General features: G+C 39.8%; 2 protein-coding genes across 3 annotated transcripts; one reads left to right on the top strand and one right to left on the bottom strand.

The window, feature by feature from the left end:
* Positions 1–2897: 2897 nt before the first annotated feature.
* Positions 2898–3931, top strand: LOC120445611. The gene is made up of 3 exons (XM_039626121.1): positions 2898–3070; positions 3123–3447; positions 3500–3931. The coding sequence occupies exons 1-3, from the start codon at positions 2970–2972 to the stop codon at positions 3836–3838; spliced, it is 765 nt and encodes a 254-aa protein (XP_039482055.1). The 5' UTR covers positions 2898–2969; the 3' UTR covers positions 3839–3931.
* A 9193-nt stretch (positions 3932–13124) lies between these two features.
* LOC120445594 (male-specific sperm protein Mst84Dc) lies at positions 13125–13596 on the bottom strand. 2 transcript variants are annotated; one of them, XM_039626089.2, is made up of 2 exons: positions 13453–13596; positions 13125–13400 (listed from the first exon to the last, which is right to left on the bottom strand). In XM_039626089.2, exon 2 carries the CDS (start codon positions 13380–13382, stop codon positions 13227–13229), a length of 156 nt encoding a protein of 51 aa, XP_039482023.1. In that variant the 5' UTR covers positions 13383–13400; positions 13453–13596; the 3' UTR covers positions 13125–13226. The 2 variants fall into 2 exon arrangements, with proteins under 2 accessions (XP_039482023.1, XP_039482024.1); XM_039626090.2 differs by having other exon boundaries at positions 13125–13389; positions 13453–13546.
* Between the last annotated feature and the right edge of the window lie 4733 nt (positions 13597–18329).

Below are 18329 nucleotides of genomic sequence, written 5' to 3'. Positions count from 1 at the left end.
TTTCAGTGCGACAAAAACTGAAAACTGGAGGGCTGTGCACGGCATTAGACGGCGAAGGCTGAAGTGGAGTGAAAAGCTCTACCATGCAGAAAGTGGTCAACATTTTTGCCACTGCCATGGGCAAGAATAATAGACGTCTCTCGACAAATGCAATACGAATGCAGCTAAAAGGTAGCAATCATGGTGCAGAGTAGTCGTCGAATAATAATAACCTCCATCTTAGTTTCTGTTATACGCAGCTGAGCAGTGGGAGTTCTAGCGGTAATAAACCGTAAGACATTTCGCATGGCATATTTTCTTAAATGTGGGAGTAAAGGCCATTAAAATGAGCATAAAGATCCGAAGCACATTTTCTTTGTTATTTTGCGAATTTTACACTACATTGGGGATGGAAAGTAATATAAAAAATTAACTAAAATATTAAATACAAATTTTTGAAATAACATTGATCGTCGTCTTAAAGATTTACAAATCATTGCATAAACTATATTATTTGATAGTCTTCTTAAAGAGTTGAAACATTCAGCTTATAGCTGTAACTTAACATTTTTACATTCCCATTTCTAATCAAAAATAAAAGCGTGGTCCAAGGTCATCATTCTTTCGATCAAACATTTTCTAAATTTAAGCTCCAAAAATAACCTTAAATTAGCACCCAGTTCATTTCTTTATAAGAAAACTTTTGTCGTCAGTTTATCGTTGCCGTAAAGCCCATCCCAAAGGACGTTCTTTATAATGAAAGATCTTTTTACTCAACCACCATCCCGTTTGCATAGCCTACTTGATTTTTTTTTTAAATTATGCTTGTATGGCCACGTCAAAAGCAGCGACAGCACAAAACAAAAGGAAATGCTAAATGCGGCGAAAAATCAAAAAGGAAACCACGCCAAAGTAAAACATGTTTTGCTCTACAAATAACTGCTACTCTTTGATGAGGGATTTTGTATATGCAAATTTTACATGGATCTTAGGACAAGCTTCTAAAGTCTTGGGTCTGTGCAATTTCGCCGCATTGGCTCTGCTACTATGATTTATAAACTCACGGCGTGCGCGTATTTATCAAACTCTAATTAATCGGTGATAAACCGATCAAGACGCTAAATGCTGCACTACACGAAGCCGCCAAGACAACGAAGACTCGCTGCAGACCCTCACAGGGGATCTGCACTTTGCGCCTGCAAACGAGTTTGGAACACCTCTTTCCGAAACTTGGCTCCGATTGCATTTTTATTTCTGGTTTCAGTTTCGTAGTCCACCGATTACCATGTGATTTGGTACACCGCAACCCACCTCACCCCATTAACATCATCCTCCACATCTCCAGCCCCTTTTTGGGAGTACGAGTATTTGTTGAAGCAATTTGCTTTCCTGCATCTTGTGGCCGACCAAGACGACTGCGATGCAATCAATATATGCTCGTGTCCAGCAAATAATAGACTTCAAACTGGCATTTTAAAAGTTTTTTTATAGCCAAAGTCTTAGTACGAAGTGCGACTGAGCCTGGAAGGAGTCCACCAATCGTTTTGGGGTTTCAATTCATTGCTCTTACAGAGGGCAGAACACTTTTCCCCCAAATGCTCACATAGTTAAACTTATGAACAGCTCGCTTTGTGTTGCACTAACAGGGGCCTCCAACGAGGACCAGCTTACTTTCCCCTAAAGACTACCAACAACGAAGATCAGTGCTTGGCAGCACAGCTAGAACATCCTGTATATGTCATAGCAATGAACTCTAATCCACTCTAGCAAATCAATTTATTAGCCACGTATGACTTATGCCTTTTTAAATGAACGCTTGCATGCGTTCCCTATTTTAAGGTTGAACGTTTAGAGATTGGCCATGCCTCAAGGGCGAGCTGAGTCGCAGGATCCTCTTAAACAGAGGAGGCACATGATATTTATGTTAACATGGTCTGCGTAGCGCCTTCTGGTATGTAATTTGGCATTGTTTAGGTATCACGATTACGATACGACCTTAACTGGCCTGTCCTCCGACCTTAAGACGGTACAAATAGACCATAAAATACGAGCACTAGTATATGTATGTGCTTCGCAATAGTTACTTGGGTGTAAGCCATGATTATCTCTACTGTAAGTGATGTGTGCAAAGAAAATACAGTTATGGGGAAAACGTTTAGCGTTGATAGTAAGCGTGTGAAACGACCTGTGCGAGTTATATGTGCTCGTATCTGGATGTGTGTTTATTTATGGGTGCGTTATGGTGACCAGAAGGACTTCCCAAAGCAATGCCGAAGTCAACAAACGGAAAAATATCAATTACATAGCTAGGCGGCACCCGCTGCCAAAAAATACGGGAAAAAATGCTTAGTTTTTCTTGCTTAACTTTTTGGACAGCTTTTGCCATTTGCCAGTATGCACATAAACGTTGAGTATAAATTGAAAAAGCCATTTTGCTGCCAATTTAGCAAACACTTAAACCAATTTTGCACTTCAATCCACCGACGCACACAAAAAAGGAGTGTCTCACTTCCTATTCAGCTGAAGCCACACACTTGCACCCGGATCCCAGGCGGATGAAAGTCCATGAAGCCTGCATCGACGCTGACTTTGACGCGGTAACAAGGACGACCCAAAAGTCAGTTGCTATGCCCCACAGGGAGGAATGTGTAGGAAGCTTCCAAAACGTTGCCAACAAAGTGTGAAAATGTCAAGTCGTAAAGTGTCCACTGGCTAAGGGGATGCAGCGAGCGGAAGATGGGTTCAGTCTGTAAAGTGAAATATTTACAAGAAAGTGGGCTACCCAGACACCCTTATCTGTTCGGACAGTTTAGTTTAATAGTCTGATTTGAGAGAAGTATTTGCATCAAAGTTATTTTCCAAAAAAACATGGCTTTTTGCATTATGACAATTAAGGAATTTACATATGTATATAAGTTTATCGAGAAACTAGTCACTTTTGTGTGGGAAGTCATGTGCAATTGATGCTGTAAAATACTTTCAAATTTATAATGTCCTGTATATGCCAATTCCATGATCTTGGGGACATTGCCAGCAGAGACCTAGTAGCGTTTCCTTTGCCTGCAAGTGACGACATGACCGTTTTCAACGAGTAAGCGATAATTTAAATAATTGATCTGTGGTTACCACTGGACTTTTCATAGGGTGGATAAAGAATCATCGGAGCATAATGCTTCTAAGGTTAGGTTCTCGGCCTCAGATCTATCCGACTGTCGTGCAGAAAACTGGCTCCATAAGAAAAAGTTACGGGAATACGAAGTTACAATTGAAAACCTGGAGCAGTTGGTGACTACTATAGTTGAGAAGCAGCACCAAATTTTGAGCGAAATGTTTTACTTACGCAAAGAAAACCGAGAGCTGCAATCCGAATGTCATCTTCAACGCGAGTATCACTCAATGGAAAGAAATGCCCTGATGAGGGATCTGCATGACGCTCAAATCTTGTGTAGAAGTCGAAATCTCGGCATGGTAAGTGCAAAGTTAATGAAACCAGTAGTGCAACTCTAAATGACAAACGCAGGGGTGTCGATCCACTGAACATCCAGACATCGCAAGCTTAACACATGGAGACTCGATCATAAAATCTGAATCATCTTATGGTGACTTTGAAGAGGACGACATGATTGAATCGCACGACGGTGATCAGTGCCAAAGCGGTTGCGGCTGCAATAATAATGAGGATTATGATGCCAGAGAGAATTGCGCAAAGCCTTTAGCACCTAGTTCAGGTGAAAATTCTGGTAGGACATCACCATCTTTATCAAGCTCAGTAACAGGGGACTCGGAATCGGCTGACGACAGATTTCTTAATTACAGAAGAATTAATCAAAGTCTTATTAGTGGTAGCGATTCGGACTAACCAGACAAATACTTACTACTTGATGCCTTTGAGTTTAAATGTATATATTTTGGTTCAACATAAATACATGTTACTTGTAGACAACACATTTTAGCATGACTTTAAGATGTCATTTATCGCATTAAGTAATCAGAACAAAAACGTGACATTCGCACAAAACAAATCAACAATAAGTTTGACATAACGTGACGGTATCAGATTGTCTGCAGACATGGCACTACAAAAAAAAACGCATTGAGAAAAATAAAAGAATACCGGTGCCAAAGTATTTGCATATCAAAACGCCAAAGGGCTGCAGAAAACACGTTGCTAAAGTGCTCTTCACGTAGCTGCCACACAAATATGATTGAATGGTGAGTAAATATATGGTCGTCAAAAGGGGAGTATTTAAATTACTGGCAAAAACGTGTTAAGTGTTTATCTATCGAAAAAGTTCAGGCCAAAACAGCTGCCAGCCCTTTTACAGCTTCTGGCTTCGCTCTACATGGTTTGAGGTTGGCCCACACAAAGTTGTAAGAGAAGCGGGAATGTGTGCTTGTATTATGGGCAATTTATCAAGCAGAAAGTTTGCAGCACAAATGAGTCGTGGCAAGGCAGCCGAAGGGCACCCGGGCACTCGTTTGCCACCAGGATTAATGAGTCTCGTGTGCTGCCGGTCCTATTCTACATCCTTGAAACCCGTCTCACAACACGTACTAATAATCCATCATGAGCCCTCTTCGAGTGGCAACTTGTGGAAGCTTTTGCGTTCTCTTCGAGATCGCTTGTCTTCGCTGCGTTACGGGTGAGGTTTTTGAATACTATATATGGGTGATATGATCAACAGAAGTTATGATATGTTATCTTAGACTTGTAAAATGTTAAGACAGGAACCATAGTTTCTCTGTTAGTGTGAACAAAAGAGCATATTCCAATGCAATGTTAAAAACTATGTGCTGTTCGTTGCTGGTCTGCAAGGACGTACACAGAAATAATAAATGACCAACGGCCTCGACTCAATTTATATCCAGTCAAAAACTGTTTGCAATGTCATTTATCAGTTCAGAATTTTGTTTAGAAACTTGTTGCGCACAAAAAAGATTTTCGTGTACACGTGAGAAGTGCAACGGATACCTTCGCAACGACAAGGTACGAGGACTACCGCAGCAAACATGGATTGGATACGAGATGTGAAACCAAACAAGGCATGAAAGAAGCGCGCAAACTTACGTCTGAAATATATTAATATGCAATGCCAACTTGGCAACCATAAACGCATTGCGAATTGCATCATGATAGGTGTTATATCAAACTGCTGCTGAGTTAGTTCCTCGCACCGACATTTTTCCGGCGGAATCTGCATCGGAACCTGCATCAGCCTTTCCTATGCCACCAACAAGTAGCTTAAAGTTGTGCGAGAGTTAGCATGGGGACTTTTTTCAATTCAACTGGGTAAAAGACTAATTGACTTTAGGCTACATTGAGATCAACTATAGTTAATAAATATACGTGTGAAACCAAAAAGGTGCTAAATGGTTACTCAGTGAATGGCTTGGATGAAAGGTACGATCAAGCGACCATCGCCGATTTAGTACATATTATGTTATACCAGCTGCCTCTATCCGATGAAAATCGTATTTTCTGGATCAACGCCTACCTACTTACTGAACCGTGAAAATAATACACGAAACATTTGCAAAAAACCTAAAAAACGTATTTGCGTGTTCTAAGCAATTTCAAACCAATAATCGTTGGGTGTCTTTTAAATTAAGTAACCGGAGCCATGCAAGCCAAATATTATGCCGCATTGACATGTTTATCAATACTGCTATGATGGTTTCGATGGGAAGAGGGTAAGGACTTTTTGTTATTTTTTAATTTAACTAATCTAAAATTAAAATCATTTTTACTCAGCCCACAGGAAGTGTGGTACCACGACAGAAGAACGGACGAGTGATACATGGCTCCTAATAATCATTGCTCGAAGTCAAATTATAAAAGATACCCTTTCTATATATTATTACCTTATAACGAATGAATATTGATATATACCATTTTAGCGGTAAAACAGAAGTACAGAAATACAGTAAGACTCCCCAATTCCGTTGCCTCTTATACGTCCTGACGCAGGGCTAAATTTTCCCTTATAGGCAATTGGATCTAAGTCATTGAAGCGCAAAGTTATATACAGGAAAATACTACCCAAGGCAGGCCACATTTCTGCAATTCTACCGCGCTTCTTATATAATATACATTAAATTTTGTTTGACACAAAAACCTGACTTACAACTTTCTCCAAACTTCTATGTAGGGTAAATGTTGAAAAAGGGTAATTTTTACTTTATACACCTGAATACATTTAGCCGTTTATTATGCATATTTATGAAACTTAATTTTCATTTAGCCGAAGAAATGAAATCGAACAGTATTTGTTTCAGAAAATGTGTGCATGTGCGTTTCAAGAGCCTGAACCCCTTTCCCTAGCGTAATTAGAAGACTATAATATTGTATCAAGGATACCCTTTTGTCCAATGCATATTTATGAGTATAGATTTAATAAACATTTGTTCCTGATTGGTTTACGTGTATAAACAAAATAGTTTTGTTGCTACAGAAGCATTAATTAGACACAATCAATGGCCCAACAGTACCGAGTAAGGAAAACTTTCCTTCTCTAGTTTCCTTCACAAACATTACCAAATGGAGTCCGAAAACAGGTATTTCCCGTTATTTGAAATTGTTCTTAGCACTCTGACCGCAGTCGCAGAAATACAACATGGCAAGCTGTTATAAGAGAGAATATGGAATCATACTTATTTGTGTGCAGAAATCCATTTTCTAAAGTAGAGAAAATAATATGGCATACAGCAAGGTAAACGCTGAACCGTGAAGAGTGCAACATGTGTTGCACCCAGAGGATCGGAACGATTACGATCGTTATCACCAAATCAGCGACCGGGGTTAATACAGCTGTACACGATGGTGCGCGGAAAATGCTATCCAAATTAACGAGCGGCAAGAACGAAACGAGCACACATGGCTCCCACTTTGGTTTGCAGCCTCCAGGAAAGGGAATGAGCCTAGATGCAGCTGCGAGGAGTTGGCCACATTATTTGCGAATCTAGCACCTCCACTATTACCGCTACCAGCAAATGGAAAGCGATTCTGCACCAGTCAGTTTGCACTTGACCACACTTATACATCTTTCTTGTAAAATTTTGTGAAATAGCTTGCGAACGGCAAGCTGGAAAGATCGAAATCGGCGTTTGATCGCCTATCCGCTGGTCCATACTTCGATTACAGTTAAGTAGACAGCAGGCTACTTAACCTCCAGCTAAAGCGGTTGACTTTGGTGAGGAAGAGTCGACTGCCGATTACCTTGTTTTGGCGGGGCGTCATTTTTAGTAAATTACTTTAATAGTATAAACATAATCATTTGTACTGCGGCTGCTGATCAGCAACCAACTTCCCAAGACAACAAAATACAAGTGCACGTTGTAGATGCCTGCATTTTGCACTGCGGGGAGCAACGAACTGACTATGTTCTGGTAGTAAATTCATTTTAGTAACGAAGCTGTGATTGACCGAATCACAGTTTTCTTGGCAAAAGTAATAAATTAAAAGCATGTCGAACTATGGAATGATCGCTTTGAAGGATGGGAAGGTTTTTATAAATTTGTTCTATTCAAAAAGAGTTTTTACGCTTGCTCTCTACGAGTTCAAGAGGTGAATTCAATTAAGCTGAAACCTACGATCCACAAATTCGAGAATTCAAAACGCAGCTGTCAATGTTTTCTCCCTTTTTAACAAAAAAGGTGTCCCCTGGCTCTTGCCTTATTTAAATTTTTAATCAATCTTATTTGCATACGGAGACTGATGTGTGCATCCGTATATCGTTTACCTGAGTATACAATATCGGTAGACAAGGATACCCGAGGATCGCCCAACAAGGGATTAATTCAAGCAGCTGGATGCTGTGATAGCTCTGAAAAGGGTTGAAACTCCCTCTCTTCGTCTTTTCTAAACCTAAAACCGTTGCGCGTACAGTTTTGTTCCCTTAGTATAAAATGCACACCAATTTGAATAAAATAGCAAGTAAAGTGTAGCAGAAAGAAAAAGAAACGACTAAGAAAAGAGCGCGAAAACCACGAAAATTTGTGCATAATTTATTGAAATTTCGTGCCACAGACAAAAGAGTCAAGGCAGTAGAAAAACCATGAGCCAAGCATCGTAGTCCGAAATTGCATGAAATGTGTTTCTATTTTCCCACTGCGTTGTGGTGCTCCGTGCTGCATTATCCTGTTTGGCTTGTGTGCATTTATTTTTCATTTGCATGAATTTTTCATTGTTTTCCCAGACACGAAAGGAGCTGCCGCTAGGATGCACTTAACGCTCCATGGGATCAAGGACAAACACGCGATATTTGTCGGCGGGAAATCATCCGGCAAATCGAGCTCAACTACGTTGGACTCTGGGTAGACATTAGGTGATACATATATAGACATTCATCCTTCTGATAAACTTCTGAGGAGCATAAGTAAATATTTTTCTTTTTAATGTGGCAAAATCTATATTTCCTTGTAGCCTTCCGATGGCACTGCGGGAAGAACGCAAACAGATTTTACACAAATTGTTGCATTTAAAAGATCTTTTTTAAGAAAACTAAGTACAAATAAATACTGGTATTTATTTTCATTAAAAACAACAGCTAAATTAGTATTTTTTGTATTCAAATATGAGGCATTATTTTACGAAATTCGAGCCACACAAACTGCAGCCACGGATGGCCTTCAGCCATTTTCCAAGAAATCGGGGGTGTAGAGACTTAGATTTAATCGAAAGCTAAATCCTTTACACGAGTGTGTCCATATCCGAACAACAACAATGTGAACGCATGTTCACCCCATCTCAGGCATTGCAATTGTCTAGGAGGAGGGTGGCAGCGTAGGTTGTTGGTGGTGCGGTGGTGGAATTTTTGGCGTCGGTGGTTGATAAATGCAATTTATCATAAAATGAAAAAAATAAAAGCTCGAAATTGAAGCAGACGAACCCTTCGGGGAAGGGGGTGGCGTAAGAGTCAATGTTGATTGTGGAAGGAGAGTGAATGGGAGGGCTAACATGGCACACATAAAAACACCCACAGTCAGCTCATCTAATAAGGCGCATTTAGCGTCTGTCAGTCTCGAGTGTGGAACGAAGAATACCAAGAAAAAGGCAAATAGGAAAAGTTATGGAGCTGTAATAAATTGGATTAGTTCGAGAAGCACCGCCATTTTGTCTTTCCCGCTAAAACTTACGAGCTCACATATAAATCTGGAGGGCGAGAAAAACTTAAATATACATTTTCCAAGCCGCATGCCGTTCTTCATTTGGAAGGGATTAGCGGGAAGTACAGGGGGTTAGGAAAGGTGGTAGCATCCAAAGCACTAGAGGCAGAAAAGCTCTTGAGGGCGCCACTTTCATTGAAAGGCCCCGTCATCTATCAGACTCTAGGCTACGTGCCAAATCAAAATCAGATTTATATTTTTCGCTCCTGAAGTGCACTTCAATTTGCATATGAAAGCGATTAATGTATCCCTTTGTTCCTCCTAATATTTGGCACCTTTACATTTTTTATTTTTAAATGATTAAATTTTTCGTTTTCGTTTCAAATTGTCTTTTATGGGACCCGGGATCTCCTCTGGCAGCATCTATACTCAGCTTCCCCTTTGGTCTACCACATAGTATACATATGTATGCAGATTTTACACTGCTTTTCAGTATAATCAGCGACGATAATATTTGTTTGATACAGCTGCCTTCCAGCGCAATACTATTTTTTTTATTCAAACGCATAAAAAATTCAAGTAATTAAGGGTAAAGTATAATTTTCTAAGCGTGCTTCGGCGAGCTGCAGCTTATAACTTATTGATACAAATTGGCAAGACAAATCATAATATCAACCAAAATTAAAACATTTTGTGGGTGTGGGCAATTGTCATTCTTATTCACCCCTTAATATGCATTTTGTTTAATCTAAAATTTCGGTATCAATACTTTTACCATAGAAAAAGTTTTTGGGACCGTAGAGCGGTAGGAACCAGAGTATGGCAAAGGCGTCTATATTTTAATCGATACTTCCGTCGGGTAAAATTTATAAAACACACGAAAATTTGTCGCGAAGGGTTTATCTACCAGTAAATGTGAAATTACAGAAATATAAAAATAAAAGTGTAAATCCCTTGCTTTAACCATTTCAAAACAAAGATAACTTAAGCATTCACTTCTATACAAAGATATCTTAAGCCTTCTTCTATACCTTATTCATTATTTTATTTTTTGCCTGCAGGCTGTTAATTTATTTAACTACCGAGCTTTTAAGGTGACGCTAACCCACATATCAAAGCTTCGTTTGCCATCAAATGGATTTCATTTTGAAATCCAATAACTGTCAAAAGGAAACATTTTCTAGCTGGCACAACCCTTTCAGTCACCATCTACTTGTGAAGCCAAGGCATATATGTATATCGTAAAATGAAACATTTTCGGTGTACATAATGTAATAAGCTGTTTGTGTGTGTGTACTTGTATACGTACGCAGTGTATTTCGCACTTTACGCAATTTTCCCCGCCAGCGCAAAAAGGGTTGAAAGTGCGTTAGGACGTGAAGGGACAACACCCCAGCACACGCACATGCTCTGTGGCGTTGCCAGACTGTCATCGCTTTAAGCATCTTCACGGCTTGCCTGAAACCCTTTCTCCAACGTACTTTGTTCTCTGTTAGAGGCCATTATTATTTTGCTTTCCAGTCCTTTTACTTAGTTCGGACCTACCACTCCCCATCAGTCCTGACTTCCCCGTCGTTTTGCTTCTTTCTTCGACGGTTTTGTAATTTTCTTAAAAATATTTTGGGAGTAAACTTTATATATTTAAGCCCTTCCCGGCAGCTTTTCTTTCCCAACCAACCCTCCTCTGGTTTCGGCAAACCATTCCCGAGGTTTTGTGGTTTGCATGGCTTTACGGAAGCTTCCAGTGAACTCTTCTACAGCTTCTTTGCTCCTTAACAGCGACCAGGGACCTCGCGTTTTAATCTCATTTTATGAAATGAAAATTTTTCAATTTTTCGACAAGAGATAAACTTTTTCTACTTGAATGCGTAATTACTCGGCTTTGGAATGAAAATGCTGTGAATTTTCGTTGGGTTCTATGAGGACTTCTGTTGGTAACCATTGCCGATGGTGTTGCTGCCGCCCCTGCTGCGGTAATCGTTGATGATGCCCCTGTTAACGATGATTTTCATAATGGCGGGCGATTGAAATATAACTGTTAAGATTATTAAACCGAAGTAAGGTACCGGCTGACTTATGATGTGGTCAAAAGGGGGTTATCCGGGATTGGGCCATGAAAATACGTACCGAAATTTGTACGTATTCAAACCCTCACCTTGAAATAGGATTGACATTAACACACTATTATATCATGCAAAAGTTGTACCTAATTTTTGTTTTAAATTACATTTACAACGGTTTCGATTTTTTGTAATTATCCAAATTGGAAAACTCAGATAAAACGATAAAATTGCTAAATCATTATCTTCTTAAAACGAATGTGAGCGATTGCAATTTTCTTAGTGATTTAGGCACCCTGCTTAAAATCAGTGGAAAAACAGAAAATGTAAAAACAAACAAAAAAAACGGAAAACAAAGAAGTCTGAAGATGGTAAACCATTTTCCCCAACTTTTAATGAGCACACACATATACACACACGTTTCGTCGGAAAACGTATAAAAAGCGTTAAGGGCGCGTTGCCAAGAGAATAGAAGAAGAATTTAAATTTCTTGGCATAAGCGGCCTACAACCACATTCACAAAACTCATATATGTACATATGTAGCTATATACATACATTTAAAAAAAAACCAAGTCAATTTAAAATATGGATTTGGGGGAGTTCGAAGAATCCCAAATATAATAGCTTTGGGGGTTGAATTTTGAAATATCAAATTCGAAACTCTCGACCAAAACTATAAGATTCCTCGGACTTAATTTTTTCGCACCAAAAAAGAAAAACTTTTAGTTCTTTCGTTTATTGAATGTTTGTATTTGGATCTGTTAAGATAAAGTTGCATAATTTTGCATTAAGTAAGAATCTAAAAATACACAACTAGTACAACTAGTAACTAGTACGTATATGTACAAGCCGATTTTCTGCACGATATGCTAGGAAATTTCTGATCTACTGATTCACTGACAGTAAAAAGCCATTTTTTCGGAATAAAAATCGTTGCTTGAAGTTGTCTATCAGGTATCACATTACATTAGCAATGGTAAATCATTATTACTTGTGAAAGTATTGTTTTTTTTAAGTATGTGTGTAGATACATATGTACCTTTTCTAATATCTTTGGGTTTTTATTCTACCCCACTATAAATCCTACTGTTAAACATCTTATGCTCTTACGCCGAGTCGCACTTTGCAAATGGCATAAATTATTTAAACCCATTTAATGTGCAGCTTCTGGGGAATCTCTTTTTACGAAATACAATTTTTATTTTCGGGTTTCTTTGCCACCCCTCAAATTCCGTTTCGTTCTCTTTTCGCGTTCATTTCTTGGTTTTTTTTTGGGTAAAAGAAAATAATTTTGTTGGAAAATTAAAATAATGTGTCCGCTGTCGTCGCCAGACGCGACCCTCAGTCTTGGTGGGATTTGGATGTTGTGGACTTTACGTATGGAACACAAGCAGTAAACTTTTCTATTGGCAAGCAACTTCCAGAATTTAGACTTGGACTATACATACATACATATCTTGAAAATCTCCGATAACTTACATTTAAAATTGAGTGGTCACTCCCTAGTCGGTAAATTGGTACCAAAACCAATGGTCAAGCATAATGGCCCTTAACCCCTTTCTACAATCTAAAGCCAATTAACGCAGCTTGAATTGATAATGAGGCTCATGTCATGTTTGCTTTGTCACACAACCCCTAATAACACGCTGCTTAACTCGTGTTCACACTGACCACACAGTAATCAAACGAGGGGACGTGAAGTAAAACGGGAAGTGACCACGCGATACAAGCCCAATATGAAGCGGTCAGTAGGGTCAACTGGTTTATATCTGACCCGCTGACTTTTGAAGTGTTTGTCCTGCCTAATAAACTGTTTTGCATTCGCTTTGGGCTGCGCATAAATTAGCACTAACAATATACACCAAAGGACCTACATAGGGGAATTTTATAGCAGTCATTGGGCAATTACCAGCGTAATTGATGGTCTAAGAGATGAGTTGGACAGGAGCCAGATGTCCTCAATTAAAACAAGACTTCGAAAAGTCGAACACCTTTTATTACGACTTGATCTTGATTTCAAGACGAATAGGCCACATCAATAAATGTCCTTTCAAATAATGTTGGTTACTGGTTACCAAATTTAACACGACGGTCCGCAGCTGCTGCAGCATCCGCCCCCGCAGCAAGGTCCACATGGTCCACTATAAAATCCGCACCGTGGTCCAAAACAGCGGCCACTAAAGCAGGGGCTACAGCAAGGGTAGTAGCAAGTTCCACAGCAGGGTCCGCAACACATCACGAAGCTGTCAGAGTTCTAAACAACTTTTCATTAAAATATATAAATGGCAAATATATAACTCACTTACACAAAAAATTTCCAAAAATGTAAACAGTTAACAATAAATTTTGGTGTTGTCGTGTTGAAGGCCAGTGTAAGACTAAATATATCTCGGCAGTAGAGCCTGTTCACAAATTTGACAAGCTACAGAAACACGATCAGGGCAAATGTGATCTTAATAACTATTTTTGTAATGGTCGCTTTATTAATACAAATTTAAATGCATATCTGTATTTTGCAGTATTTAATAAACAATACGTCTATGGCTTATCAATTTGTTTAGAAGTTTCATTTCGGTTTTGCAACCAGAACCTCCGCATGCTTACACCTTTGCAATGGACGGTACTTCGAATATTAACAAAAATCTTAGGTCACTAACATTAGTCCGCCCTGGTACCGGATGAACTTTGTCCCGAACTCATGTGGTAAATGTAAGTGGCCACCACTTTACCATTTAGCTTACACGCACACGGCACGCGTTCTGTGGTCGCAAATATCATAGCAAGCCTAATGACCAGTACGCATTTCCGCCTGTGCCTCTTGGAACATATATTAATATACTAAATATTCCAAATGCTCCTACCCAACGCAATCAGCCAAAAGTGAGGTATATTAAAAACTAATTTACCAGCAAATGAGTTAACATTTTTTCCTTTTGCTGGTTCTTCTCCAAAGGGACTTAGAGGGAGCCAAGGAGACGGAAACACATGCTGTTCGACTCAAGCTTGACCGGAACTTCCATACGTGCCGGAAATGCGTGATTTTTGGTTAAGTAGAGCATAATATCGGGTCGATATGTAAACGCTAAACGTAATACTTTATATTTAAGAAAGCTAATAGCTTGAAAACAACACAAGGTTTTAGGCACACATGCTTGACGAACATTTCAACTTAAACATAACTTTGATTTATTTACTTTAGTATTTATTTATAGTAATAATAATATATTTCTATTACCTTTATTGTCCGATTTTTTTTAATTCGTTGTTTGATTTTGTCATTTACTTCTGACGAGTTCAACAGTCTTAGCTTTAGACATACGTAAAACTGTGGTAAGCATCACCTCGGGATCGATTCGTTATTTCTTTCGGCTTGGAGTTATGTTTGTGTTTGTTGTTCGGGCTTGTCATCTGGCTAAGCTCTAAAAATTAATGATGCGCGGCACATTCGAGAGTCCCCTGCTGTCATTGGCTGTGTTGGATATCCAAAAAATATGTAGATGTGCAAAAAAAAAAAATTAGAAACGAAATTCACATTCGCCGCTTTAAGCTGCGGCTTAGATTCGCTTGCTCATTGATGAAAATTAATGAGTGTGCGTGTTGCGTACGGTAAATATTCACAAGGAATATTTTCGGAGATTCTGTATTTATTTCCTGCCCCGGGACCTTGCTCTGTCTCAGCTATGGCGTATTCCCCTACAGCGAACTACAGACTCAGGACTAATTTGCATAATTACAGCCCGTAATTTTTTTCGTTTTTTACGCAGCACGAAGAATACACACGAATTGTTTGTGTGCGCCCTTTAGCAAAGGGACGCAATTTCCTTTTTTGTGTATGGCTCTTTTTACTTGATATTTGTTTATTACGCAACCATATACACACTCACATATTCGCTGGTTCTGGATATTCAATGAACAACGTACCACAATGCATTCTCAGAAAAAATGTAAATAGGTAGAGTATGACAATATCATTGATACTCATATTCTGAATTATCCAACGCCCTTAAAATCTATACATGCAGGACACTTTTATTTATTTATCCACATTCTAACTGAATAACTTAAGAGCGTTTCTGTTGTTTAATACAATTTTATAAAAAATATTCTCCTGTACAAAAGTCTGAAGTTTCATAATCAGTAAAAATGGTCCTTAAAAACCTCATTAAAATTTCGCGCTCCCCCATTTCTAGCTATATACAAATGCAACCCTCAAAGCTATTTTCCTCATTTCGGGGTACATATACGGATTTTTAAACTAATTTCAAGTCGCGCTCTTCTCTCATTTACTTGCGTTTTGCTCTCGGTTCAAGGATGGAATCGTCGGGCTCGGGACAATCCAGATTGTGAGTTCATTCCACTCATTAGCATGTGCTTGGCGTAAAAGAAAATTGTGAAGGGAGAAGCGGTAGTTTTTCATGTCTGCCTTCTTCCTTTAAATTTATCGATTTTCCCGGATGGGTCGCACAGCTATTTACCGTTACTAGCTAATGAGGTGCACTTGTGTTCCGGTTTGCTCGGACTTCACTTGGCCCAAGCGGAATCATTCAACGTTACTGGCTTCGCTGATTATAATCAGCATAATATGTACTCTCTTACACTTCAACAGTTCACGCCACGGATCAGTGAAGCTCAGCTCAGTTCGTCCTGACCGGACCCCTCCCTTTCCTGCGGCTTCGATGCGTAGTGAGAACGGAAAGTCGCAGCGACCAGACTAGCGCTTCTCTGCCATTTTTTATAGGCTGTAATGACCGTAATCAGGTTAACGTTAACGTTCAGTTTACCTACTGATTTGCTGGCACTTGGCAGTCACTCCTTTTCCTATTCCAGATCCAGGCATGGCATCTCGTCAGTGAATGTGTGAACATTGAGAGCCTAGTTTCTGCGAAGTCGTTTAAAGTTTCAGAATACCCGCAGGTAATTTTACAGAAGATTTTAGAAGCTTGATTTTAATCAAAATGGCGAGGCTTTCAGGTTAAGGCAAGATCGTGGCCGTTGTTTGCTGTTTTTTTGACCAACCGAAAAGGCCTTTCTCCCGCACGTTAGCTGTTTATATAATTATGATATTCTATTTAATGACGACTTGCTTCCGAAACAATCCAATCAAAAAATTTGATTGAAGTGGGCGTCGCGGCAGCAAAACAGGAAAGTAACTTCTGCTGCCTGCCAGGCGTGATACTATTTCAAAGGTCAGGCAGCTTTAGGAGTTTCTTACACTTGCTAATGGTAAGACAGCTATGAAAATTGTTTAAGCTGATTTATTGTAATAGCCAACACCAATAGCTAAGCAGTCATGGCCGTTTAACTGAAAGTTTATAACCACCTGACCAACCTTCACACTCACAAGCTAACCCGATCCTTGTCTTTTAAATTCTTAATTTGCAATCATTAGCAGGCACAGGGGATAAGGCGTCTACGAAGAGGTCCGATATACACATCTCAGTCTTTCGATATTCAATTTGGCGCTAGCAGAGCAACTGTGGCAGGAAGTCGAGTTTCCACTGTTCTTGCCAAGAGCAAAATCAAGGCGGCAAAATTTAATACCCATATATCGTTACCAAGCTGCTTTACAGCACACACGTCCTGGCCACAAAGATCTGAGATGCAAGATCCGATCATCGTGCACCTCCTGCCTGCCTTTGATTTTTAAATTGAAAATAATAATTTTGCGCACTCAATTTTTAGCGATTTGTCAAAACATTGTTTATTGTCGAAGCCAAGTCCCGATTCTCCAACATTCAAGTCCAACTCCATTTCGCCTTGGCGCTGTTCTGTGTACTCTCCTCCACTGTGGCGGCGCACTTTAAGTTAATTGAAATATTTCAATGATTTTCGCCCTGTGGTTTCTTCTACCTGCCGACGCGTCGTGTGTTCGTCTTTGGGATCAAAGGGGATTCCTCTCTGCATGCGCGGCTGCGATCAAAGAGCTTTTTGCATATTCTCGGTGTACTTCTCCGGCTGCCTTTTAATAGAATTGAACGCTCATTTCTATCTCAATTGATTTATTTCCTTCCATTTTCTGTTCACGAGTTTAAGCCTCTCGCCATTTGTTGTATGAGGAGTTCTGCATTGGTTCTTATTGCATTTTGACCGCTAGGCGCCATTACGCTTTTCAATTGAGTGATTATTGATCGTGGAATAGCGAGCTAGTACTAACATGGGTAATTATTAAAGGTAAATATTAGAAGTCGATTTATGTGTACTGAATGAAAGAATCGTGAGTAACGACAGATTAGCTTGAGCTGATTTTAAAGGGTTAATGCGTAGTTTTGCTATCCATAAGAGAAAATGTAGTATCGTAATGTAAACATGTACAGTTCGTATTTTTTAGATTTGCTAGTTGGCTTTCATAAACCAAAAATATTTGGTCTTTCTTTTCTTGGGGCTCACTTGAAATGATAAACTGCTTCATAAGCTTGAAACCAATGTCTGCAAAGCATCTAGTCACTTGCCCACAGGCCTGCTGAGCACTTCAGCGGTAATCCTGAGCTTTGTAGCCCACAAATTTGGGGCTTGTTAGTTCTCCCAGACTGCACCTCATCTCACCAATACTTTAGCATTCCCAAAGTTTTTGCCATCTGGTTGCGCATAGGCAAAAGGCGTTCTTTCTGTGAGTGTATAACTGTCATACGCTATTTCCACTGCGAGGTCCGGCTAAAAAATTGTATACAATGTCAAGCAGCCAACGCCCCAAAAGTTTTTAAGCCGTCAGAAGGCAGCGCGTAAATCTTTTGCATAATTCAGTGCCTGCTTTTTCTTGTGCCTCTTCAGGCCCACTTGAGGGGCCACTTCCATCTCCTATCCCAGCCCTGGCTCCCACTCCAATGGCTCATTCCACCCTCACGCACTGTCCCCCGCAGTCCTTGTTTATGTCCATCCAGTCGTACTGGCGAAGAAGAACCCTCTGTCTGTACCCATTCTTTAGCAGCATCTTGGTGGGTGCCCGATGTAAAGCCTCCGCTGTCCTTCATTCGCGCCCAACCTACCCTTGGCCTCATCCTGGTCGCGTGCGTTTTATAGTTAAACATGCCACCCATTTAATAATCATCCCTCCACGTTCCTGCAATGTCGCAGCCACATGTAAATGATTTCTTCCTCGCCCCTCTTGTCTAACGCAGCTCCACGCTTTGCTACTTTCTCGGGGTCTGTTCAAACACACTCTAGATGTCCCCCTGCTTGTGCAGAT

The sequence above is a fragment of the Drosophila santomea genome, chromosome 2R, assembly GCF_016746245.2.
Source record: "Drosophila santomea strain STO CAGO 1482 chromosome 2R, Prin_Dsan_1.1, whole genome shotgun sequence".
Classification (NCBI taxonomy): Eukaryota; Metazoa; Arthropoda; class Insecta; order Diptera; family Drosophilidae; genus Drosophila; species Drosophila santomea.
The sequence above is the reverse complement of the archived record's forward strand: the minus strand, read 5'-3'. Positions and strand labels throughout refer to the sequence as shown.